The sequence below is a fragment of the Rhineura floridana genome, chromosome 2 (genome assembly GCF_030035675.1).
Source record: "Rhineura floridana isolate rRhiFlo1 chromosome 2, rRhiFlo1.hap2, whole genome shotgun sequence".
Taxonomy (NCBI): domain Eukaryota; kingdom Metazoa; phylum Chordata; class Lepidosauria; order Squamata; family Rhineuridae; genus Rhineura; species Rhineura floridana.
The window spans coordinates 18815288-18840970 of NC_084481.1; the positions used below are offsets into that span (position 1 = coordinate 18815288).

A 25683-nucleotide genomic window follows, 5' to 3' on the forward strand; every position below is an offset into this window, starting at 1 on the left:
AGAAAAATTAGTCCTTAATGCAGGTTACCATAGCACATTTTTGTTTTAATGGAAATTTTAAATTTTGATTTTAAAAAATTAACATGCTGCTAAAATGGTGGCAACCAGACAGGTAATAGTGAATGTATGTGGAAGTGAAGAAGTGTGGTAAAAGGTGCTCAGCCTCTGAAATGTCACCTCCACGTATCAAAACCACACCTCTAGGCGGGGGGGGGGAAGAATCTACACCTGTGGAGATTGTGCTACTTTTCCATTCCTTACAAGAATGTTTCTTCTTGCAACATTTTGTGAGCTCTGGAAAGAAATGGAAGAAACACAGGGAAAAACACAAGAAAATGCTTTGTAAAAACTGAGTGAACACAGAGTGGCAATTTCAGAATGAACACCTAGAGCGAAAGCATTCAAGATTCTTGAAGGGTAATTGTTCTATTATTTGCTCTAATGCACAGGTTTATAACTATCCGAATAACCCTTCTCTGCTCAATTTCTTTTAAAGAGATAGGCACTCTATTTGTTTTTCCCAAGATGGGGATGGGGAACCTGTGACCCTCCCAGTTTTTGTTGGACAATAACTTCCATCGGACCCAGCAGCATGGCCCAGTGGTCAAGGATGATGAGATTTGTGGTCCAATAACTTCTGGCTTCCCATCCCTGCCATAAGATATGGTCCAAAGACGCTTTGGTTTCTGAGGCAGAAATCTAAATATCATCCTCCCATTATGGTAAAAATATATAATAATAAACAAAATAATCAACAATTTGCTTCCCTTTAATGGTATCCCAAAATGTCCATCTCATATTGCCTAATGGTCAGTGGAGGCTGGTCAATGAGGGCAGGTGGGGCACTGCCCCACCAACCTCAGTCTGCCCTCAGAGAGCCCTCACCTGCCTGCTTTCCTACTTACAATCGGTGCAGTGGGTAGCCCTGGCCATCTTCTTCCACCTCTTTGATTTCAGTGTTGCCCCTTGTAGAAAGCAGCAGGGAGGAGGATAGGGACAATAGTTGGTTCTGCCTGTGATTGGCTCTGGCTCTACCTCCTATTGGTCTCCCTGCCTTCTGCTCTACCAGTCCCAATGGGCACCCACCATCACTGCTAATGGTATAGCAGCCCTGTTTTCCCACCCCTCCAAATTACCTGGACGCAGTTCAGTTTTGCATAAGGATTTTGCCACAAGATTGCAGATGTTTAATACTTACCATATTAAGATTGGTGGCCTTAGATGGCTTGCTGTTTTTTTCTGGCATCATTGTCTTTCTTCCTCCTCCTCCTCCTCCTCCTCCTTCTTGTAGCCCAGACTGTTTTTCAGATGAATGCATGCCCATTCTTGAGCTCTCCTTAATTTCCTCTCTGTGGTCAAGAAGCTCCATGATGGCACTATCTGATTCAGGGACTCTCTCCCTTTGGAAAAGCAGTATGAAATAACCAGACTGGGACAAACTATTAAAAAGTTTTCAAACACATATCACAGGTCTCCTCCAGTGGTCTGCGAGAGGGATTCAACTGCATACTGGAAATTTAGGTTTGCACAATTAAAGTGGACGAAAGTGAAGTTAGGAAAGTGATGGGGAAATGCACTAAACAGTGTGGGATAAACAACTGGTTGATGGGAAGAATGACTACTGCATACTGTCCTTTGAACAAGCAAATCAGGCTGAATGCTCACTATCATATCACCTCCTCACAAACAAGTCAGAAGGGATGCTCAAAAAAAAGTGGACATTGTATGACTTCTGTGTAAGCTTTGTGCAACCAAATCAAGATAAATGCTCAATAAACAGGTCATCTGGAGGAGCCCACAGTTTTTCCCATGGAACAGAAGAAATGGCAATAACAAAATGGAAACTTTGGGTATCTCCACACACACGCGAGGTTTGCTTTTATTTACTTGCAAGCTGTGAAATCCTTTGATGTACAACTCATGTAATTGTAATGGTCCCAGCGGCAGCCTTTGTCCTCTTGTCTCCAAATAACCACCCCAAAAAAGGAAGTGATATTCTTCTGTAAGATTATCATTAGTCCCAAAATTCTTCCCCATGGTTAATAATAGAAGTATGTAGTTACCAAAATATTCTCTACAGTTTTCATCTCAGGGTCTCAAACATCTTGCAGCGCACATCCCATTTCCCTGGGTGGTAAGAAGTTTCAAGGACACCACAACGGGATTCAGTATTTCTTGTGGAGAGCACTAGAGACCTTTTGGTGTCTTTGGGGACTTCCAGACACGGGCAGAATATTGTAAAGCAGTGGTAATTAATGTGGTGCCCTTCACATGTTATTGGACTCCAACTCTTATAATCCCTGGCCATTGGCCATGTTGGCTGGGGCTGATGGGAGTTGTGGTCTAGCAACATCTGGAGAGCACCATGTTGGCTACCCTTGCTATAAAGGGTTGTATAGATATTGCAAACAGGACATTAGCAACAGGGTTTTTAAAATAGATTTCTCCCAGAAAGGGTAAATAAATTCAGATGAAATGAGGGTGGGGAAAATATGGCGTGGGCATTTGGATGCCAATGACGTGTGAATGCTACAAAAAAATTGCACACATGAAGAACACCCATACCACAATAAATATCCTTCTGGAACTGTCCTCTGTGACATTTGCTTCAGTTTAAAAACATACAAGCAGAGCACAAGTGGAGGCAAAATGGCACATTAGATCCCCAGAGAGGAAATGTTTTGCACTCTAAAGGTGCTTCACCTTTGGCCAGCTCACAGCTCTTTCTCTGTGTTTCTCACACATACAGTAACCTGCCAAGCACTCATTTCAGACCTCATTGCTATAGATCAGTTGCTAAATTCAGGGAATATCCATTGCCGAGAAAGTAGCCCATAACACTCTTTTGTTAAATCCTGGACTCTAATCGGGTGACATTTTCAGGCAAAAACACACTGACAAACCCAGTCACAGTAATCAGACAGCAAATGGATAAGAATCCTTTTTCAAAATGTTTATGGCATTCCTGACAGACAAATTACATTGATGTCTGTAGCACTAGCGGAACGCATTCTGAGGTAGATATTACATCCCATTATCAGGCTTTGACAGGGACTCCAGGCCTTGAATCAAAATCAACATTATCTGAAGTTGGGATCTAGCCAAGTGAGGTACAGAGGACTGTGCACGCCCAGGCCTCCGAAGATGCAGAAGGGAACAGAAGGGTATATGCAATATTAATCCTTGTGATTCTAAAATAGTGTGAAACCTCTGGATTGGCCATGTCTAATAAAAGTTCCATCTGCCTGCTTCACTTTAGCTCTTAGTTTCTCCAGCCCTCGCCCCCAGCTGCAACCACTGAACTTGGGAAATCCAAGCTAGGAACTTAAATTACTGACTTGTACCGAGTCAGACCATTAGTCCACCTGGCTCAATATTGTCTACACTGTCTGACAGCAGCTCTCCAGAGTTTCATGAAAGAGTCTCTCCCAACCCTACCTGGAGATGCCGGTGATTGAACCTATGTCTTTCTGCATGGAAAACAGATACTCTGCTACTTAACTATAGCTAGAAAACACACGGTGCAGGTACAATTATATTTGGGTGCACTCTGACAGGTTTAAAGGTTTTGACTATACTTGCTGTAGTCAACGGCTGCCTGCCTTAGCAATGGGCACTGTGCTATAGCATGTCCAGGAAAATAGGGGGAGAACAGGATCATCGATTACAGAGAAAATATTATTTGTTTATCGATATATGGACTAGGAAGCTTCAAGATCCCCTGAGTATGCCACCTGGAAATATACCCCACTTAATTAGGCCATAGGGTCATTGTACCTTGCCTGGCTCCACTTCCTAGCTCCAGACCATCAAAGATCATCTCCAGGAACAAAGGCACAGGCAAAGGTGTGTCTGAGTGAAAGCCCAGAAACGAAGGCACAGGCCCCTGATGTCACAGCAGCAAGGGATGGGCAGCAAAGCCAGCTATAAAGCTGCTTCACTGGGGCCCATCACAAAAGGAATACTTTATCCTATTATGCCAGAGCTGGGGATGGTCCTCCAGATGTTGTTGGGCTCCAACTCCCATGATCTCTGATCATTGCCCATGTTGGCTGCGGCTGATGCGAGTTGGAGTCCAACAACATCTGAAAGGCCACAGGTTGCCCAGCTCTGTGTTATCCTCCCTGTAACACCTTTGCTGGACAGCTCCTCTGCTTCCTGGACCTCTGACCCATTGGACAGCTCCCTGGTGGGGAAGAATTCTGAGCCAAGTGGCAGCAAGGTGGGAAAGGGACAATATGTCTCCTGTAGACTGTTCCCTGGTGAAGATTAGTAACTGGGAACACATGACATCTGTGTTCTAGCATCCACACTGCCTTCATGTAGCATTTCTGCTGCTAATTTTGACATAGAGGCTACAGCAGCTTGAGTTTAGCATACTTAAGAGATCCCTCTCTTTGACCTGGAGACTTCTGAGAACCAAACACCTTTGTCGTTCTTGCCTTGGGCCAAGACTGAACTATAAGGATCCCTAGTCCTTAAAGCAGGAGTGCGGAATCTCAGGGCCAGTGACCAAATGTGGCCCTCCAAGCCCCTCTATCTGGCCTTCGGGACTTTTCTCAGGTCATACATCCCTTTCCAGCCGCAGCCCGACTAGCCCTGCTTGCCTTTTGCTTCCTCAGATGGAGGAGAGAGACGAGTGTACTGTACAAAGGCACTTTTCACTGCTGGCTACACCAACCACTGGCATGTGACCCTGCAAGATTGCCCCAAAGGGAATGTGGCCCTTGGGATAAAAAAGCTTCCCCCTTCCTGCCTGAAGGCAAAAAATCCTGAACTTATATATTGTTTTCACTAATGGACTTGTTGAGATGACACAAAGTTGACCACTATTAGCTACTGTCCGGTTCAACAGGAAACTGAGCTTTCTTATGATCAAGAAGGCAGCCATATGAGAAACATATTCGCAAGGAAACATCTCTACTTTAGACTATGTATTCCTTTTAAGGCCCATTCCCATGAGATGCTACCCATAGTTAAAACAACAACAGCATGCTGTTGCTATCCACGGTTCAAAAGTGCATCAGATTTCTGTACCTGACAAACTTACACAATATTATTCTATTGCACCTGGAAAACGTAACATGTAACCCCCCAGCCTTTGGAAAAGTCAGTGGCTATTTATTTCATATACTTACATCTTTGATGCAGGAATCACTGAATGGGCAAGGTATGGTTCCATGTGTGAGAGGCTAGCTGACTGAGGCAAGTTGTCCAGTTGGTTTTCCATCTCTGCAGGGGAGATAGTGTGAAGCAATGTATGTTACAGGTTAAGGTAGAACAGGCCTTGGCAACTCACTAAGCAGAATGCAGGCCACTGTCGGTGGATGGTGGGCCACCAGGGGGTGATAAAGCTCCTTTTTTGTCCAAAATTTGCAAGCCCCTAACAAGCCCTAGCACATGGAGCTAGTAAGTAGTGTTGGATCAGCGGATCACAAACTGTGTAGGCTTGAGCTAGAATGAGATCCCATTGAACAACCTCTACAGCTACCAGACACTGAACTTTTAGTTGCCCTGGCAGGATTTGTCCCCATTTCTACATCTACATGAGCAATGTAACTAATATATTAGCAGGGAATGCATGACTTTTGCCTGCAGTAGCTTCCAAGGAACACCAAAGGTCCCAGAGTCAAATGCAGCTGAGATCAGTGACCTCTTCACTCATAGAAATGAAGGCAACAGATTGATTCCTGTGGATCCTACCTGCAGCCCAATCTAACATCTAGTATGGCATGTATAGAAATAGCAAGAGTAATCTCTTCATCAGCCCAAACAAATGAGAGAGGGTGGGATTTGCTGTTTAGAGAATCCAAATGTTAATTGCGAAAACTTGGGATCCAAAGATTGTGAGACGATCAGCACAATCCTATTCATATCTACTTAGAAGTAAGTCCTATTAAGTTCAGTGAGAGTGCAAAGGACTGTAGACTATGTGGATCATTTTGCCCTAGCAAATAGAGTATGCAGTTGGTGTTGATGTTGTTGATGATAATAATATTAATTTATCAAGCAGCAAAAACTTCTTAAAGGCTGTGCAACTATTAAAAGTTATATCTACAAGGTTTGACCTATGTTTTCTGTTCAGCTTTATACAATGGGGAAAGACATCTTCCTAGTGTAAACATTGACTGATGTATGAAACATTTATTTTAAAAGTAAAGGGGAGTAATGATATCTGGAATAATTCCAGCTATTCTAGTTCAGAAACGGTATCAAGATTTTGAATCCCCCTCCCAAAATTTAGAATCTTAATAACAACAGTATTTATATACCGTTTTTTCCTGAGTTCTCAAGGAACTTCACATATGTCATCATGGTCATACATATGATGGCAGTGAGTGGTAAAAAGAGACTAGAAGACACAAAAAAGTCTTGTTGAGATTCTCTGTTTCAGAAAGCCTTGTATGTTTCTGTGTTTGAATTGTTTAATACACTGTATGCTTTGCTAAACTTTACAGATTAGCTCCAAAACGTCTCAATAATGAGCATCCTTTGCTCTGAAACATTAGCCAGCTCCTTACTGCCAGTAGAGGGGGCACTTGTTCCAAAAACAGGTGAGAAGGTCACACAGTAGTACAAAGGGCCCACCACCATGCTGATTTTTGCCAGCTTTCGTTTTCGGATTTAAGCAAACACCAAGAACGATATTTCCAGGCAATGTGTGTCTTATTGGCCCTCTCTTCCCCTCTTCTACCAAGTCTTTCATGAAGAAAAAGCTAGACAAAACGACAGGAAGTGAGTTCAGTAACTGCAAAGCACAACCCAACACACTGATTTCAGTGGGCTCCTAACTTTGTGCTGAAGAGTGACTGCTCATCATGCAACCCATCCTATGCATGTCTACTCAGAAGGAAGTGTCACTGCATCCAGTAGGACTTCCTCCTGCCCAAGTATGTGTATAGCAGCTCCATAGCTTTACAATGCCATTCTACACACGTATACTCAGTTTAATGTGACATTCCTCCAAGTAAGGGTATATACAGTGGAGGCAAGTGGCTTCAGTGTCAGTGGGGCAATGAATCCACTCCGGCTTTTAGTTCAAACTTTCAAGGAGCTGTCCAAGGTGCTTTCATGGTGCGGTCCCAGGCTATGGTCTGAAGGCACATGTGGCCAGCTCCCTGCTGCAGCTAAGCAGGATCAGGTCTGGTCAGTGCCTGGATGGGAGACCGACTGGGAACCATATGTAAGCTGCCTTGGGTTTCTATGATGGAAAGAAAGGCGGGGTAGAAATGTAATAAATAAATAAATAATAAAATAAATCAGATTCACCAGCTTCCACTGTGTATAGGAGTGGTAGGCCCTCACCCTCCTTCTCTTCCAGCCTTCCTTTCCCTGCTGGGTAACCCTTACTCAGACGGCTAAATCTTCCCTCCACTGCAATTCCTATACCACTCTTGCTGCTATTAAGTTTTATCCTTAGCTTAACAGCAGCATGGGGCAAGGGAAAATGTCTGCCTGAATTGTGGGAAGAGGATGAAGATTTAAAACTTTATTCTCTGTGCAACTCCCCCCCCCCGTCCTTGTGCTGCTCAGCTGCCTGGGAAACAGGTGAGAATGATGAAAAGGGGGCTGGACTGCAGCAAAAGGCTAACCTTTACCTGGTCCCCCCCCTCCCCCCGCTTTTGCTACTCTGCTGATCAGTGGGAGGTCATGTTGTGGGCCATGGAAGAATCGGCAGTGGGCCAGAAGCAGCCCAGGGGTCGCATACGGCACGCTTCTGAACAAGAATGGAAATGGACTGCCTTCAAGTCGATTCTGACTTATGGAAACCCTACAAATAGGGTTTTCATGGTAAGCAGTGTTCAGAGGGGGTTTACCATTGCTTTCCTCTGAGGCTGAGGCAGTGACTGGCCCAAGGTCACCCAGTGAGCTTCATGGCTGTGTGGGGATTTGAACCCTGGTCTCTCAGGGCGTAGTCCAACACCCTAACCACTGCGCCACACTGGGTCTCTGAACAAGAGATGGGGGAAAAAGGCATGTTGCATACTGACTGGAGAATGTACATATTTATTATTTATTAATTAAAATGTATATACCTCTTGATTGTAATAAAAACTCAGTGATTTACAAAAGACAATAATTATCAATAAAACAATTAAAAAAAGTAATTGCAAACATTTTTAAAACAAATTAGAAATAGCAACAAACAAAAGAATTTAAAACACATCAGCATCTGTGCATCTGGATAGGCTTGCCTAAACAAAAAAGTTTTAAGGAGGTGCCAAAAAGAATACAGTGAAGGCTCCTGCCTGATGTCAATAAGCAGGGAGTTCCAAAGAGTAAGTGCTGCCACCCTAAAAGAATGATTTCTTATTAAGTGCAGAGCAGATATTATGTGGCACCTGTAACAGTGCCTGTTCTGCAGATTAAAGTGCTTGAATGGGCACATATAGGGTAAGGCAGTCCCGCCCAGAGAATCTATAAAATGCAGTTGAGATATGCACATTCCCCGACACCTACTGGGGCTTATGCATAATGGCTGGATAATGTACAAAAGTCAGGCAATATCTGCACATTCTCCAAGGCCTGTTGGAGACGATGTATATTGACCAGGATATGTGCAGAATTGCCTCTTCATGGGTGCATTATGCCTGGTGAATGTGCACAGTGGCTACTTGTTGTGCACATTAACTGCTCAATGTACATCTGCCTTAACATATGCATTTCTACGTACACACTTTACCCTAGCTTACACATTTTTGTACACATCACGTGGCTAGAGATAGGATAGTTGCATTTTGGTTTGTGTATTGATATGGAAAATCTGAAATTATGGATACAAATGGGATCAAATTTCTCCCCCATCCCAAGGCCAGTGGCATGGCATGCACAGCCCTGTGCCTCCTGCTGCTGTTCCCTGCTCAGGCAATAGATGAGACAGTGAATTCCACATTTGCCCAACTGAAGCACAAACGGAGGGTGGTCCTTCTATGTTACCTTAGCTGTGTGCTTTAATCTTCCACATGGCTGCTTCCCATGCCACGCTGATATTGGGAGAGAGATGGGTACTTCTCATCCCAGGTGTGGGGAGTAACCCTGTTGCATGCCCTCCCCTCCTGTCTCCTCCACTCCTGGCACAGTGTGAGGAATCTGCCACATGCTAAAGTAGCATAAACTACCCAGAGAGCTTCGGCTATGGGGCGGTATATAAATGTCATAAATAAATAAATAAGGGCTGGCCTTGAGACATCATACGCCCTAGCACGCTGAAAGGACTTGTATGAATGGTGACAAACTGGATCAGTCCCAAGTCCTCTAGGTTTACAGGCTGAAGACCCTCCTGAGAGCTGCTTAGGCTTCTGCCTGCTCAGTGTTCAAAGGGCAGGCAATTGTATAACTCACATTCATCCAGAATCCTGCAAAGGAGAATATTCCATACATGCCATCTATGTGTTATACATGAACAGACATAACTCTACTCCTGATTATCCCTAGGGATGCTGGAGATGAGGCAGTTGTAAATTAAAGCAAGGAAGTTGGCCTCTTTATAACATCCTTCACACATCTCCTTGCACCTTCTCAGCAAGACTGTGACCCATTTTGCCCACCCACTAAGTACCAAATAATTGCCAGATACTTTTTTGATGGGGGGGGCACTTGCTACATCAGTCTGAGAATCAATTTGCACCCAGAGTATCGCCTACCACTACACTGATTGTCACTTTTAAAGCAGAGTTTCATCCACTTGATCCAAGATGCTTTAGGTTTCACCTATCATATTTGTGTTCTTTTAACAAAAGCTAGGTCAATTCTCACACCTTCTCTGTCTTGGAAATAGCGTTAAACTTTCTACCACCTACAGAAGAGGCAGAAGAGAGGCCTCATGCAGCTTCTCGGTTGCATTTAGAGTGGTAAGAACTAAGACTGCTATATTGGGAAGAAGAATGCTCTGGAGTTACAAACAAGACAGGATTCAAAAGTATTTCAATAAAGGAAGATATAGAACTAAAAATGATTGCTGCACATTGCTTCATTTCAAAAGCACTACAAGCCAGAGAGGTCCAATAGACTATAGTGGTGGTGCCCTCCAGATGTTGCTGGACTACAGCTCCCATAATCCCCCTGACCATTGGCCATGTTGGCTGGGGCTGGTGGCAGTTGGGAGTCCAATAATATCTAGAGGGCACCATATTGCCTACCCCTGGACTATAGAGTTGGGCTTCAACCTGGATTCAAATTATGTGATGTAAACACATGTGAAAAAGCCCATGTTGCTATTGCACTTGGCTAAATCCATATTATTTTATTTACCGCAATTAAAGATGGTTACTGTGATAAATGCTAGCTTGTTGTAATGCCCTGAACTACAAGCTATTTTGTGGATAAGGATGAAGACCTACATAATGTTTAAACCATTATCACATCAGATTCTTCACTCAGAGTGTGATCCAACTTTGCCTACCCACCCCCCATGCTTCAGATGGGTCAACTGCCAAAAATCTAAGCACCACATGCACACTTATTCATGCATACCTTCATCCTTCGCCATGTTAAAACACACACACACAACCATAAGCATTTTGAAAAATGTGCAAAACTGCTCCAAACAGATCCAGGAGTCTGAGGGTGGGGATGAAGTGGGTTGGTGACATCAGTTCCAGTCCTTGCGTTTCTATTCTGGCTTTCCTTTGAGGAGCTCACTGTACATGGAGTTCCCCCCATTTAATCTTAGCTAATTTGCAAGTGTATGCTGAAAACCACGGCAGAATAGGCCCTCAAACAGACCATGGAGTGAGGTACTTCTGAACAACCTATATTGCTCTAGAAATGTTATACAGTAGGGCCCCACTTTACAGCGCTTTGCTTTACAGCGTTCTGCTAATACAGCGGTTGTCAATTGCAGAAAGGCCCCACTCCTACGGCGCTTGTTCCACTTTTACGGTGTTTTTTGGCCGTCGGGCGACATTTTGGTCAATGTTAGTTGATGCGTTCCGCTTTACAGTGGTTTTCGCTTTACAGCGGGGGTCCAGAACGTAACCCGCTGTATGAGTGGGGCCCTACTGTATATCGTAATCCTAACAGCACTTCCACAGAGATTCTTGAGGTAAGTGGGGAGATACTGAGCAGTATTCAACTAAATTATTGCGCTAGCTAGTTAGCTAGGGCTGGAAGGGTTGGTCAATTTTGGTTCACTCAGTTTCTCATTTTTTCCATCCTAAATTCAGTTCACATTTCTGTAGCAATTTGCGATTTAAAAAAAATTCTCATGAAAATTCTTCAACATTTTAGTGTGAATTTCTCCTAATAAATACACTTTTGTACGCAGCTTTGACTAATGCACACATTTGTTCAAGCCATTTCTCCTAATATAATGGCACAGACAGTTACAGCCTGTTCTGTGTTCCAACCCCTTTTCCATCTGAAGGTGGGGGACATAAAAACAGTCCCTGTGTCATGGTCAGATCACGAGCTAGTGAGTGACTTACAGTGGGCTTTTCTCTCGGGGGGGGGATCTATTAAGATGGTCCGCCCCCAGAGACTGATGGATTCTATTGATTTTCAGAGGGCTCTGGGGAGTTTTCTGGTTGGCATGGCTGGCTCTTCTGTCAAAACCCTGGTTGATGTGTGGAATACAGAGATGACCTGGGTGATTGACAAAATTGCACCTGAGCATCCTCTCCCATCTGACAGAGCTCAGAAAGCTCCATGGTATACCCCGGAGCTAAGAGCAATGAAGCGAGAAGGGAAACAGCTTGAGCACTGGTGGACAAAAGCTCTCAATGAATGTAATCGAACACTGGTACATGCTCATATTCAAGCCTACTCAGGGGCAGTGAAGGTGGCGAAGAAAACATACTTCACTGCTGCCATTGCATCAGGGACCCCGGAACAGTTTTCAAGGTGGGGGGGCTCATGATGACCTACTTGCAGGTGCATTTTACATCTGCTTATTGAATGTGTTAAGTAAACAATAAATCTGTCATATTCCAGCACTGTCACAATCATAAACACACTTGAAGAAACAAGAAAAACATAAATTTAATATGTTTTTTAATAATGTTTTTAACCCTTTTTAAAAGTTTTTTTAATTGTTTTTAACGCTGTTTTGTTTTAATGTATTTTAAGATCTGTTTTTATGATGTTTTAAAGTGTTTTTAGTGCTTTGTTTGCCGCCCTGGGCTCCTGCTGGGAGGAAGGGCGGGATACAAATTAAATAATAAATAAAATAAATAATAAATAAGTAGTAATTGCTCAAAGTAAAAATTACAGAATGTTTATGGATAGTGGAATACCCTTTGCAAGTTCTAACTAACCTGTTTATGCTTCAGAGATGGAAAAGAAGAAAGCAAGGTCTTTTGTACAACTTTAGGAACTCTCCATTTATTACTGGAACTTCACATAACATCTTTAAAATAAAGATCTATAAAGATCTTAAAGTAAATTAAAAGTACAATAAATTAAAATAAATAAATAAAAAGATAGAATAAATTTTAAATTAAAGAATAAAATAAAAAGTTCTTAAAATATGTAATAAACAAAATAAAGATTTTAAAATAAATAGTATAGCTGTGTTTCTTGTATTCTATTATTTATAACATGGATATAACAGGCATGTATTATACTTAATGACAAGCGCTAAAGATAGTTTCAGAAGGGGTGGTCATGTTCGTCTGAGATATGAAAACACAAACATCTTAAATAAATTTGTGAGTCTTTAAGGTGCCATAGATGCCTTGTTTGTGTTTTAATAAACCATAAACATTACTGTGGCACACTTAAGCCAAAGGTGGCTTGCCGTTCAGTAGTTCTTCTGATGAATTTATTCATAATATTTTCCAAAGGAATTTGGCCAATTTTTTGCTTGTGCACATGAAGGAGCAGATGTGTAAGGCGCTTCTGTGTCATGCGATTACGCAAGTATGTCTTTACCCTCCTCAGAGCACTGAAAGAACGTTCTCCTGATGCTGCTGATGCACGTATGGTGTGTAAGAGCTGTACCAGCATGACGACTTGGTCTAAGATTTCAGACTGTCTGAGGCTGTTGTCTCAATGAGATACCTTCAATAGTCTTTACTTCAGCAGTTGGAATGACTGTTGGGAGGAGTAACAGTTAAGCCAGCAGCCTGTTCAAATCAAAGTCACAGCTGTGAACTCCAAGGGCCTCTCTGAGCTCTTCTGTGCTGCTGAAATGCCTTCTGCATGCAGCAGTTACTAAAGCATTTTCCAGTTTCACTAGTAGGTCCATTCTAGGCTGGTTGAACCCACGTTTGATTTCAGATGTTATGTGATCAATTACATCAAAGAAATCCTTCTGGAGAGTTTTCTTTGCATCCAGGACCACTGGTGGTGTTGGTGTCTTTGTATGCTCAAAACGTGGTGGTTTTCTACCTCTTGAAATTTCATGCATCTTCAAGCCCAGTTTCCCAGCAGCAATTTTTGTGTCTTGCTAAATTGTTTCAAATGCACTCTCTGATCTTAGGTTTGACAGGGTACAAATAAGCATTTCTGCTGCTTGCTTTGCCCCTGCTGCACTGTATTTGGTGCCTTGTACGGTTCTTGCAAGCTCTTTGCATGGCCTAAACACTGCTATGGATGTACTTAGCCCAAATGCTGTTTCTAATTTGCCAAGGATTTTGTACCAAATTCTTCCAAGCTACACAGCAAGTGGATTGGACTGTGAAAGACCAACCCAAATGGTGTTTGCATGTTGACCAATTTGTAGGGCAGTCCGATATCTCAGAGAGGAGTTCAGGTCTCCTGCTCCCCTGGTGCATTCACTCTAGCTGCCCAATTTCCCTGCTTTTTTTAGTTTGATAGAGATAGCTGTGGGCTATAGGTACGTTCTTAAACCACAAGGTTTTTTGCCTATTAGTGAATATAAAGTACAATCTCTACTTATGAAACTAATTGCATTAAGTTAGTGAACCTGCTTATGTTAAACTGTTTGAAAATTTGAGAATCCTGTGTATTTGATTCTTAATCACAATTTCAGCTGTAGTGTATGAGCAGCATTTAGTTCAAACCGATGTTTGTAAAACATTATACTCACTCAAGAACAATTCTGAGTCACTGTGTTGAAGGCCTTTGTTGTTAATCTTCAGTAGGGCTCCAACATACAGATTAAAAATGGCTGCTGCAAAGCTCTCCTCCCTGAGTTCTCCCAGCTCCAAGAAGCATTTCCTCTGTTAGCTCAATTAAAGTACTTTTAAAGAGAAAGTGTTCCTTTCTAAGGTGTGTAAGCCCCTTTTATGAACAAAATACACCCAAAATAATGGGACAGAAACCTGGGGGGAAGAAATGCAAATATCTCAGCACAGGTCTCTAGGCAACTGGGGGAAGGTGTAGTATTCTGAGTAGTTTAAGTATGTTGCCACCTAATGGCCAAAGGGCAGATATATTGCTATAGCAAAGGGAGACTGAGCATGCTCCAGTTTGCTGGCTGGAACTGTTCCTAAAATGGCTGCCAGGCAAAGATCTTGATGAAAACAGAACAAGATAAACACAGTAATCTGTTAGCATTCCTGGTGTGGTCTCCATAGATTACAGAAGGGATTCTCATGCTCCGACAACCTCTTTGTAGTGGCAGTGCAAGAAACCATTTTTTGCCGGAACTTTAGAACACTGCTGTACCACTATCAATTTTGTCTGGTCATTTTGTCTGGCTTGAGCCCTCCCTGCCCCCCCCCGTTCCAGGGTTCATGCATTGCATCATCAGCTTGATGTCCAGCAGAGCTGTTTAGAGTGACTAAGGGTTTATTACATTCTTGTGGTATGTAATAAGAAAGTGGTAGAGTCATCTAAATCCTGCTGTGACATGTTTGCTAAGCATTTTGGGGATAAAATAGCTTTCATCCGCTGGATTTGGACACCATTGTTGATGCTGATGATCTTGTTGAGGTATATGGAACACTTTCTTGTCCAATGTCATTGGATGAGTTTCAGTTGCTGCAGCCTAAGGATGTAGACAAGGTTCATGCAACCACTTGTGTCTTGCCCTTCATGGCTGATAAAATCTGGCAGGGATAGCTGGACAGGGCAGGAAAATAATTAATGCTTCTCCTCAAGAAGTGGTTCCAGGCTGCCTGAAGGAGACAGTAGTAAGACCACTCCTGAAGAAGCCTTTCTTGGACCCAGAAGATCCTAATAATTTTAGACCAATGGCAAATGTCCCTTCTGGGTAAGGTTCTTGAGAGGGTGGTTGTCAACAAAATCCAGGTACTCTTGGAGGAGACAGATTTTTCAGATCCATTTCAATCAATGTGTTGGGAGAGAGATGGGGGAGTGTGACTCTGCTGATCCTCTTTGATCTTTCATAGTATCCAGAGTATCCTTTTGGGGTGACTGTCTGAGCTGGATGTTGGGGGCACACTGAGCATTGCAGGGCTCTGTTTCCACTTGGATGGCTAGCTCCAGAAGGTGGTTCTTGGACAGCATTGTTCAGCTCAGTGGGTTCTGCATGAGGTCCTGCAGGGGTCAGTTCTGTCCCCCATGTTGTTTAACATCTACATTAAACCACTGAGTGGGGTTATATGGAGTTTTGGAATGTGTTGTCATCAGTGTACTCTATTTCTCCTTTTTATTTTCTGCAAGTGAGGCATGGATGTGCTAAATTAGTGCTTGATGGCAATAATTGACTGGATGAGGGCCAAGAAACTGAAGTTTAGTCCAGATGAGATGCTGTTTGTGGGTGATTCCTCTGACCAGCTAAGTGGTGTGCACCCTGCTCTAGAGGAGGTCACACTCTCTCTGAAGAGTGGGTCCATAGTTTGGGGGTTCTTCTAGATCCATTGCTGTTGCATGATGCACAGGTGCCCTTAGTGGCACAGAGTGCTTTCCATCAGCTCAGGCTGGTGCCCAACTGTGACCCTATGTGGACAGGGGTAATTATAGTAATCTATGCTCTGGTAACCTCAAGCTTGGATTATTGCAATGCACTTTATGTGAGGCTGCCTTTGAAAATGGTTTGGAAGCTTCAGTTAGTACAGAATATGGCTGCCCAATTGTTGACAGGTTCAAGGCAGAGAGAGCATTTAATACCATTTCTGTTCCAGTTACATTGCCTTCCTGTATGCTTCCAAGCCCAATTCAAAGTGCTGGTTTTGACCTAAAAAGTTCTTTACTGTTCAGGATTCCAATATCTTCTGGAACGCCTCTCCCAATAGGAACCTACCCAGACCCATAGATCTTCTGAGGCCCTTGTCCAGGTCCTACCTCTGAGGAAGGCTCAGAGGGTAATGACAAAGGAAAGGGCCTCTTCAGCTGTAGCATCCTATCTGTGGAATACGCTCCCCAGTGAGGTCCACCTGGTGCCTTCATTGACATATTTTCATTCTAGGTAAAGACTTATCTTTTTTCCCCAGGCATGTGATAGACTAAGGGTGCAATCCAATACATGTCTACTCAGAAGTAAGCTCCCTTGGGTTCAATGGGACTTACTCCCTGGTAAGTGTGTATTGAATTGCAGCCTATTTATTATTTATTCATTTATTGAATTTGTTAGTCACTTTTCTACATATATACTGTATGTGCACTCAAAACATCTTAGTTAATAAAAATTAAAAGTACAAGTACAAGAATATATATAGGTGGAACAGCCCTTCTTTGGAAGGCTACACTGCAGAACCCTGCAAAGCTTTCCAAAGTTAAGAACCAAAAGCCTGGGAGAAGAGAGATGTTTTTGCTTGGTATCTAAAGATGGACAATGATGGGGCCAGGTGTACCTCCCTGGGGAGAGTGTTCCACAAACGAGGGGCCACCACCAACTAGCCCCATTCTTGCGTTGCCACCCTACACACACACACACGCCCCATGCTATCCCAAATCTGCTCCAGAGGGTTGGATGAAAACCCATAACAGATGTAGGGGGCATGCAGGGGAAGCAGAGGGGGAGAATGTTCTGTGATGCAAGGAAAAATCCTTGCACTGATGGAATGATTTCCTTAGCGTGATATTGAATACAACATATTTACTCATAGCATCTTGCTGAACACATCACTCTCTGTTGTCTCTGTCGCAGGAATGAGGAACCTGGTGGCCCTCCAGATGTTGCTGGACTACAAACCCCATCATCCCCCTGACCATGCTGGCTGGGATCAGTCCAGCAACATCTGAAGGGCCACAGCTTCCCCACCCCTGCTCTACAGTTCCCCATAGCCATGGCTGCCCCAACCTGGCTGGCTAAGGCTACCATCTCAACTATATCGCCTTCAGGCCACAATGGAACAGGCCAAGGTCAGCTACAGAGTGACATGCTAAGGGACTTGTGTGAGTTTTTAAACCCCTTGCCTGCACATCTATAGCACTAGAAAAGCCAATTTAAGGTCTTTAGGATTTCTACCACCACCAGTCACTGCTTCTTTTGGTGAGCTGTTGTAGGAAGAAAAAAAAGGGAAAGGGGGAAAAATCCTAACATAAAATGAGCTCTTTGGTTACAACTCTTGAGGGAGTTTTCAAAACTGAAATGGCCTAGTTGTTACAGGCTTACTCACAAGGATTTCTCTGTCTCTGCGTGTGGAGGAGTTCAGAAGAAGAAATCAACTGGAACATAAAAACCCATGCTGTGCGAAAAGGTGTGCTGTATGAACTTCCCTGGTGTGAGCAATGGGTAGCTGGGGGAGTTAAGTGGTTTAGCTAACAAATGCCAGAGAATCACAGATTAGGAGAACGAAACTCCCCTGGCTCTCTGACTGCACCGTTTTCTTTAGCACTGCCAAGAGTAGAAGAAAGCTCTCATTGCTTGACTGTAGCCTGATGCATATTATACAGAGGTCTTAGCTCAATAAAGCTGGAGATCAATATCAAGATACTTTAACTTTTTTTAAAAAACACACCAAACACCTACTGATATTTTACCAGATGTCTTAATGCTATGTTCCAAATAATTATTCCCTTCTCCTTTACTTCAGGACTCTCATATCCAATTCACTCTGTACATTTGATACGCAGGGATAGATGCCCCAGCAGAGCCTCTGCTTTGCATGCGGAAGGTCTCAGGTTCAACCCCCAGCATCTCCAGGCAGGGCCAGGAGAGACCCGTGGCCAAAATACTGGAGAGCCACTGCCAGTCAGTAGAGACACTGCTGAGCTACATGTAAGGCAGCTTCCTATGTTCCTTATGTAGTACATATTAGGCACTGGCAAATCAGTCTGTTTCGGGCCTGTCTCACTTTACCATGTGTTCATCCGTAAATCCATTCTGTCCATCTCTGTATTAATCTGCAATTATTTTAAAAACAGACTTGCATTCAAATATGCATTTCTAAATATAGTGTTTGGAGACAAAAACTGCACCTTAAACATTCAGCAAGTGTGACAGCCAGTGGATAACTTTTTTAAATCTGCACATTAGTCTCCAGTTGGGTCAGTTCATATCGGAATCTGCCAAAGTTGAATTCCTCCACTATCTGTAGTACAAATGCATGCACGGTGCATCTGTTGGGAATGGGTGTGTGCCTTTAAATGGCTGCTCTTTTCCACCATAAGTGGGGATGTGGTAATTGGGAAAGAACTGGTCCTCCTGTGCATATTGTGGAGAAAAACAATTTAAACACATGGCATCATTGGCATTGAAGTGCTGCGCATGCCCACGTTTGTACTCAAGTACGCCTCCCTAAGTAAGAGGCTCCCAACTTTTTAAAACTATCCTTGTGCAAACAAATTTACTTCCAGCTGTCACCCCTGTCTACTACATCAGCCATCCATGGTTAGGTCAGTTTCTCTCCTGCTGCTTCTTTCCACTACTGCTGGCACATCCACTGCCCTCACGTATCTGGAACTTTGCTAGGATGCTGGCAGTCAACAGTGTGAAGCAGGAAGAAAGGAAGCCCTTCAGAGCTACACAGGATCACCCTTTGCTCTTCTCCAAAGCACTGGGAAATGAAAGCAGACAGCAGATGTGGGCTGTGTACATGACATACATTTAAAACACATTTCCTTCCCCACCCCGGATCCTAAGAACTATAGTTCTAGGCAACCTTCCAGGGGCCACTTGCTAGAGGTGGATGGGACCAGAGGCAAATGTGGGCAGAGCAATGAATGTAAATTTTGTCTTTTTTGCACAGGAGGTTAGTTTCTATATACACTAGGGATGGGAGCCATTGGCTGGTGCCACTTTGAAAGCGTTCCATCAACCTAACAGGCTGGTATCGATTCGAGTTTATTCTGTGTGCACTAGCCACTGCTTTTACCCATCTGTTTTTTTCCTTGCAAAAAATATTGCTGTTAATATTGATACGTTAATGTTCTCCTTTCTAAATTACTTGACGGCAGATATAATAAAACTCTCATGAATTCTAGATGTTGCCCCTGTAACAATGGAGGGGTTGAGTCCATCCTGCTTGTTCTTTTGTATTGTACTTTCTATCAAGAGGCCAGGAAGGACTTCATATACCCTATTATCCAGTCGTTCCCTGGTCATTCTGGTGAATCTTTTATGATTATATTACTTCAAGGTACTAACAACTCAGTTTCGGAGCAAGTGGCCAAATTCTTGAACTTTGCTATTTATATTAGACCATTAATGACTGATAGTCTCCCAGCCAACTGTGTTATTTGATCCTTTGTAATTTTTAAAAAGTATTATTTCACTTATTTATACTGTATATATATATTCATTTATATATTTTTAATGAGGTTGTAATACCTGTTTTTATCTGATAATTCAATGGTCTGTTCACTGTAATAAAATTTGATTTGATAATATTGATCTTTTTAGAGGAAAGGTGGATTTTTTAAAACAAATCTTTCAGAAAATAAAATTGCTACATAAAAATCCAATCTGCAACAAATTAAGGGGAAAACTGATACCAAATCTGAAATTCTAATATACACTCACCTACTCCTCTCCGTGGCGCAGAGAGGTAAGCGGCAGTAACGCAGCCAAAGCTCTGCTCACAGCCGGAGTTCGATTCCAATGGAAGGAGGAAGTCGAATCTCCGGTAAAAGGGGTCGAGGTCCACTCAGCCTTCCATCCATCCATGGTCGGTAAAATGAGTACCCGGCATATGCTGGGAGGTAAAGAAAGGCCGGGGAACTGGCAATCCCACCCCATATATACGGTCTGCCTAGTAAACGTCGCAAGACGTCACCCTAAGAGTCGGGAACGACTTGCACTATAAGTGCGGGGACACCTTTACTTTTACTCCTCTCTGTCCTCCATCCAGGCAAGCAAGAGGTCAAGGGCACAGAGTTCAAGGTACCATTCCAGCCAGGCAAAAACACTTGAGGAGGGTGAAAGCAAGGGCAATGAGGGGGGTGGCCTGGTGAAGTACTGACAGCCAGAGAGGCCTGGAGGGCCACATTCGACCCCCAGGCCTGAGGTTCCCCACTCCTGATTTAGAGTAGTTAGGGGGGAGGTAAGGGGCTTGGTGTGGCTTCTCCAGCACTGATTTCCCTGCATTAATTTGATACAGATTCAACATGATTCTAACCATTAGTGCAGTGGCAAATTCAGAAATGCAGGGTCCCTTCATAAAAGTCATAGCCACGCCCCCTCACAGCCACACCCCCTCTAGATTATACAATCTAAGATTAAAGAATAATCTGGGCAGGTTTGAACACTGCTTTCTGCTTCTTAGTCATTTTGACCATCCTTTCTCACTGTGAGAGATATTGTCTGAATCACTTAATTCAGTGTCTACAAGGTTATCTCCTGCTGCTACCAAACTGCTTGATTATGTAGATGGGATGCTGTAATCGGGATTCATTGTCTCTTCTTCTGTAGTTATAGAATTCTCACTCTCCACAACTTGGCTTTTTAAAGTAGGAACTAACAGAAACTCCTTTCATTCTGAGTAGCTCCAATCAGCAGCAAACAAGGAAACAAGTTAGAAGACTCTTCTCAGTTTCTAACAACCTCCCCTTTTATGTTGATTGTCTAATAGGATGCTGGAGACATAGGGACCCGGCTGTCAAAAAAGTAAGGGGTCTAAGTCCAACTAAAATTCTGGACAACTTCACCCCTAGTACTAACCACTTAGAAAGCAACAAACTCTACACATGAGGCTCTTCCCTTGGTAGTTTCCATGTTATAGCCACATTATATAGAGCCAGTGTAATGTAGAAGTTAGAGTGTTGGACTGAGACCTGCGAGACTAGGATTCAAATCCCTGCTCGGCCATGAAGATCACTTGATGACCTTGGCATTTGTACGCCATGTTTGAGCTCCTTGGAGGGAAGGTTGGATATTAATGTAATAATAAATAAATAAATATCCATTGCAAAGTGTCTGTGCAAATGCATCTATGCCACACTATTCTTGGCCTGCTCAGCGTTTGACTCCTGATGTATGAGAGTGATCTGAAACTTGATTTGCACTCTGGGCAATTCCTTTCACCTAGCTTACATAGGCGTAAATTGGTATCAAAGCAGACCACGTGGCACTATGGGACTATTACAAGGGCGGCCAAACCGTGCCCACATTTGCCACACCTCTCAAGACAATGGACTTTTTTCACACACGAGGCATGTTCTGTTTGGTTTTATTTTGTTTTAAAGTGTGCTGCTTTTGTTGTTTAACCCGCCTTGGGACCGTTTGGTGAAAAGGCACATAATTAATAATAACATGCAACGTGAAGTTAAAGCTCACATTGGCAATAATCTACATTCATTTTCTCTTCCACACATGTATAATACTAACATACACAGAAATGACTCTAGCGAGGCTCCAAGGCCATGAACGTTCTTCATGCCTAATATGCAAATGCCCAGTGTCATGCTACTAATCTCTGACTGGTAGCCACTGACAACTTGAGTTTCTACTTCCTTTTGCTATTCCTAGCTTGGACCTATTCACAGAGTTCTTGACTGGATCTGAAGGAAAATCATAGTAACAGAGACTTTATTTTTGTAACAAGTGTTTGTATTTGTGATAGCTAGAATCTTTATGAGACTTTCTGAGCAAGTGGGGAGGAAAAAGTCAATTTATGGCAGGGTGTTAATCTGTATTCTAATCTGAATGTTGTTCTAAATTACCACCATAAAAATTTTGTAACATGTGGAATCACCCTGGGGGAACTGTGACCCTCCAGATGATATTGGACTCAAACCCAACCCCAGCCAGCATGGCCAATGGTCAGGGACGATGGGGATTGAAGTTTAGGAGGAAGGGTGGGATATAACTTTAATAAATAAATAAAATAAACTTTTGGAAGAGGGTACCTCACTAGCTACCGCTGCACAGACTGAGGATGAAATCACAGTTCACATGTGCACATTCATCACTTCACAAGCACAGCATCAAATAATATATTGCATGGGTGAAACAACCACCACAGATTAAATAATCACACAGCTTTCAAATAACATCTTTTCAGAAACCTGTGGTCCTGTTCAGCTGCACATCATCAAGAGAAATGCCATCACATGAGTGATGCATGTCCATATCTGGATTATCCTCAGTGTAGTTTAATACACTAAGATGTCATGAAAAAATGGAAATGGACTGCCTTCAAGTCAATTCCAATTTATGACTACCCTATGAACAGAGTTTTCATGGTAAGTGGTATTCAGAGGGGTTTTACTATTGCCTCCCTCTGAGGCTGACAGGCAGTGATTGGCCCAAGGTCACTCAGTGAGTTTCATGGCTGTGTGGGGATTCAAACCCTGGTCTCCCAGGTCCTAGTCCAACACCTTAACCACTACCTTAACCACTACACCACACTGGCTCTCGAAAGGCTTTTCTACACAATTTTAAAACAATTCTTTTCTTACACGACTGCACTTGTGCTAACCTCAGCATGGTATCAATACGCAGCATTCCACTCCCATATCACGGAGGGTCTTGCTACCATGAAGGCTGTAGTGGTGGCACAGTCATACAGCTGTATCCTAGAGAGATAAAAATATGTTTGCTTTTCCTTTTTCTTCCTACATAAAATCTTAATCAGCAATTCAGAAAGCTGAGTTGCATTCAGGCTTGTGAAGATGGAAAACTTTTAACGACCCCAGAGTCAGCAATCTAGGCCTTGTTGGTATGGAGATTTTTTTCCGGCTGTTACATATAGCAGGAGCATTTTCCCTTGTGTTCCTTGTGCTGCTGCTTCCAACCAGTTTTCTGATCATCCTGGCCTTGACATCTCCTCAAATTGGAAACCATCAGGCGGTGTATATTTTCCCTCTTACCCAGGCTCTTTAAACTTTCTGCAAGCAAATTATAATCAAAGAATTTACCTAGGGGTGCATGCTCATGTCCTTAATTATCCTCTTCTAAGCCAACTACAGTCTCTTCTTGTTGAAGAAGCAGCAGCCGGGGAGGGGGGGAGAGAGAACCCTCTATCTAATTTGGGAAGGTTCCCAGGGTAAGCGATGTTATGATCCCAAATTAAAACTGAAAATAGATTATGCAGTCGAATCTTTCTCTGGATGATGAATGTGAATCCAGGGCCATTTTAACGCGTGGCATGCAACAAAATTTGCTGCACTATGTGCACATCTGTTGGGAAGCCATAGCTAACAGGCTGCTCTGTGCATGTTCCCGGAGGAGACATGCAGTTCAAAAACATACATGTTGTAGATTTATGTATACATGCACCCATTTTTTGTGCATAAAATTTTTGTTTCAAAGGAAAATCAGTTAACAAGCCCACACAGAGTATTTGTCAGCAGTGGAGGGTGGAGGGGCAGGACTCCAGTTGGAGGTAAGTAGGGGCAAATCCACTGGCTTCAGTAACTTTGCCTTTATTTAATCCAGCCTGAATTTTCATCCTGATTTTGTAAAATGTAAGGCCTCTGAGAGAACGGGAAGACACTGCTCTGAAAAGGTCATTAGCTAAAAGAACAAAATTATACCGCAGGAAAGAGAAGAAGGAGATTATTCAAGCATTGCAGTGCTGGTCTCTATAGACCTGTACAAGCATGATTAAGCTGAAGGGAAAGAAGCATCACGAGAGCAGAATGGCACTTCCCAACCATCCCGCAACAACATAAAAGGACTTCTCTCTAAGTTATTGTGACTCTGCATTCATTTGCACATTAGTGACCCTCTGCTCTATAAAAAGAAAGATAGGCCAATAAAAAAATTCAAATAGGAATGGCCAAATGAAATAGATAAATTCAGTTCATACATACATAAAGAAATGCCCGATTAAGAGACAAGGAACGAAAACCCTCAATAGACATTTGTTCAGTACTTCTACTTCACCCAGGTACAACACATGGTTACAGTAACTGCTGCAGGATCAACACATTGAGATTTTACATCAGCAACAAGCTAATCAAAACATCAAATTTCTAACAAATGGGTTGAAAACATCTGTCTGGCTTAGAAAAACCTTCACACTAGTCATAAACACTACAACTGAGCAAGGAAAATATTTTTGCCCATGATGACTCATTTTTATGGGGAAAAAACAGCTACAGGTGCCTCTTAATTGCATAAAGATAACCAATCTGCATTAAACAATCCAGTCCTTTTGTACAGACAGTAAAAGTGAGATTAAAAACCCCCAATGTCTACAGAACAGATGACGTTTGAGGTAACTCTTCTAGAAGGGAGAGGAAGGAATTCTGTAACCCTGATACATCCCCTTTAATTTCTTCCTGAGTTATTCTGCATACCAGGGGCGGGCAACCTGTGGCCCTCCAGATGTTGTTGGACTCCAACTCCCATCATCCCTGACCATTGCCTGTACTGACTGGGGCTGATGGGAGGTGGAGTCCAACAACATCTGGAGGGCTGCAGGTTCCCCAGTCCTGATATTCATCCCTGTCATGAAATGCCAGCAAAAGTATTGTAAGAAATTAAAGAGAAGGCTCTCAGCTCTGTCCTCTCCTTGCATACTCTCCATTGTTTATTCCTTGTGTTTAAAAAGTAAAGGTAAAGGCGTCCCCGCACTTATAGTGCGAGTCGTTTCCGACTCTTAGGGCGACGTCTTGCGACGTTTACTAGGCAGACCGTATATATGGGGTGGGATATACGCGTGCGTCTGCTCACAGCCGGAGTTCGATTCCAACGGAAGGAGGAAGTCAAATCTCCAGTAAAAGGGGTCGAGGTCCACTCAGCCTTCCATCCATCCGTGGTCAGTAAAATGAGTACCCGGCATATGCTGGGAGGTAAAGAAAGGCCGGGGAAGGAACTGGCAGTCCCACCACATATATACTGTCTGCCTAGTAAACGTCGCAAGACGTCACCCTAAGAGTTGGAAACGACTCGCACTATAAGTGCGGGGACACCTTTACCTTTACTTTTTAAACACAAGGAATAAATGTTTGTAGCTGGCAATGGAGAGTATGCAAGGAGAGGACAGAGCTGAGAGCCTTCAGAACAGGGATGATGAGAATTTGTGACTCTCCAGATGTTACTAGACTTCAACTCCCATCAGCCCCAGCTAGTATGGCCAAGTGGTCAGAGATGATGGGAGCTGTAGTCCAATATCATCTGGAGGGCCACAGGTTCCCCACCCTTGCTTCAGATGAACACTCTAGAGCAGCCTTCCCAACCTTTGGGTTCCCAGATGTTGTTGGACTCCAACTACCATCAGCCCCAGCCAGCATGCCCAATGGTCAGGGATGATGGGAATTGTAGTCCAGCAACATCTGGGGACCCAAAGGTTGGGAAAGGCTGCTCTAGAGGTTACATGGCACCACAGCTGAAGAGACTCTGCTGCAGGCCTTCAGTGACTTTACCTTGGTAATGGGCAAAGTGGGTCTCACTTGATCACCTGAGAGTGTCTCTGTTAATATGCTTTGCAAGCCTTTCTGTGGTGCTTATTTCAGGGTTCCCCATACAGTATATCTAATCTCCAT

The 25683-nt window shown here is 43.2% G+C and overlaps 1 protein-coding gene across 1 annotated transcript in view; it reads right to left on the reverse strand.

The window, feature by feature from the left end:
- The window catches only part of KIAA2012 (KIAA2012 ortholog), a 49993-nt gene extending 35929 nt beyond the window's left edge, over positions 1-14064 (reverse strand). The window contains exons 1-3 of the mRNA XM_061607972.1: positions 13991-14064; positions 5139-5232; positions 1199-1400 (exon numbers count right to left, since the gene is read on the reverse strand). Of these exons, the coding sequence (XP_061463956.1) occupies positions 1199-1400; positions 5139-5230 (294 nt within the window). The 5' untranslated portion in view covers positions 5231-5232; positions 13991-14064. The remainder of the gene's footprint in view (positions 1-1198; positions 1401-5138; positions 5233-13990) is intronic.
- Positions 14065-25683: the final 11619 nt, after the last annotated feature.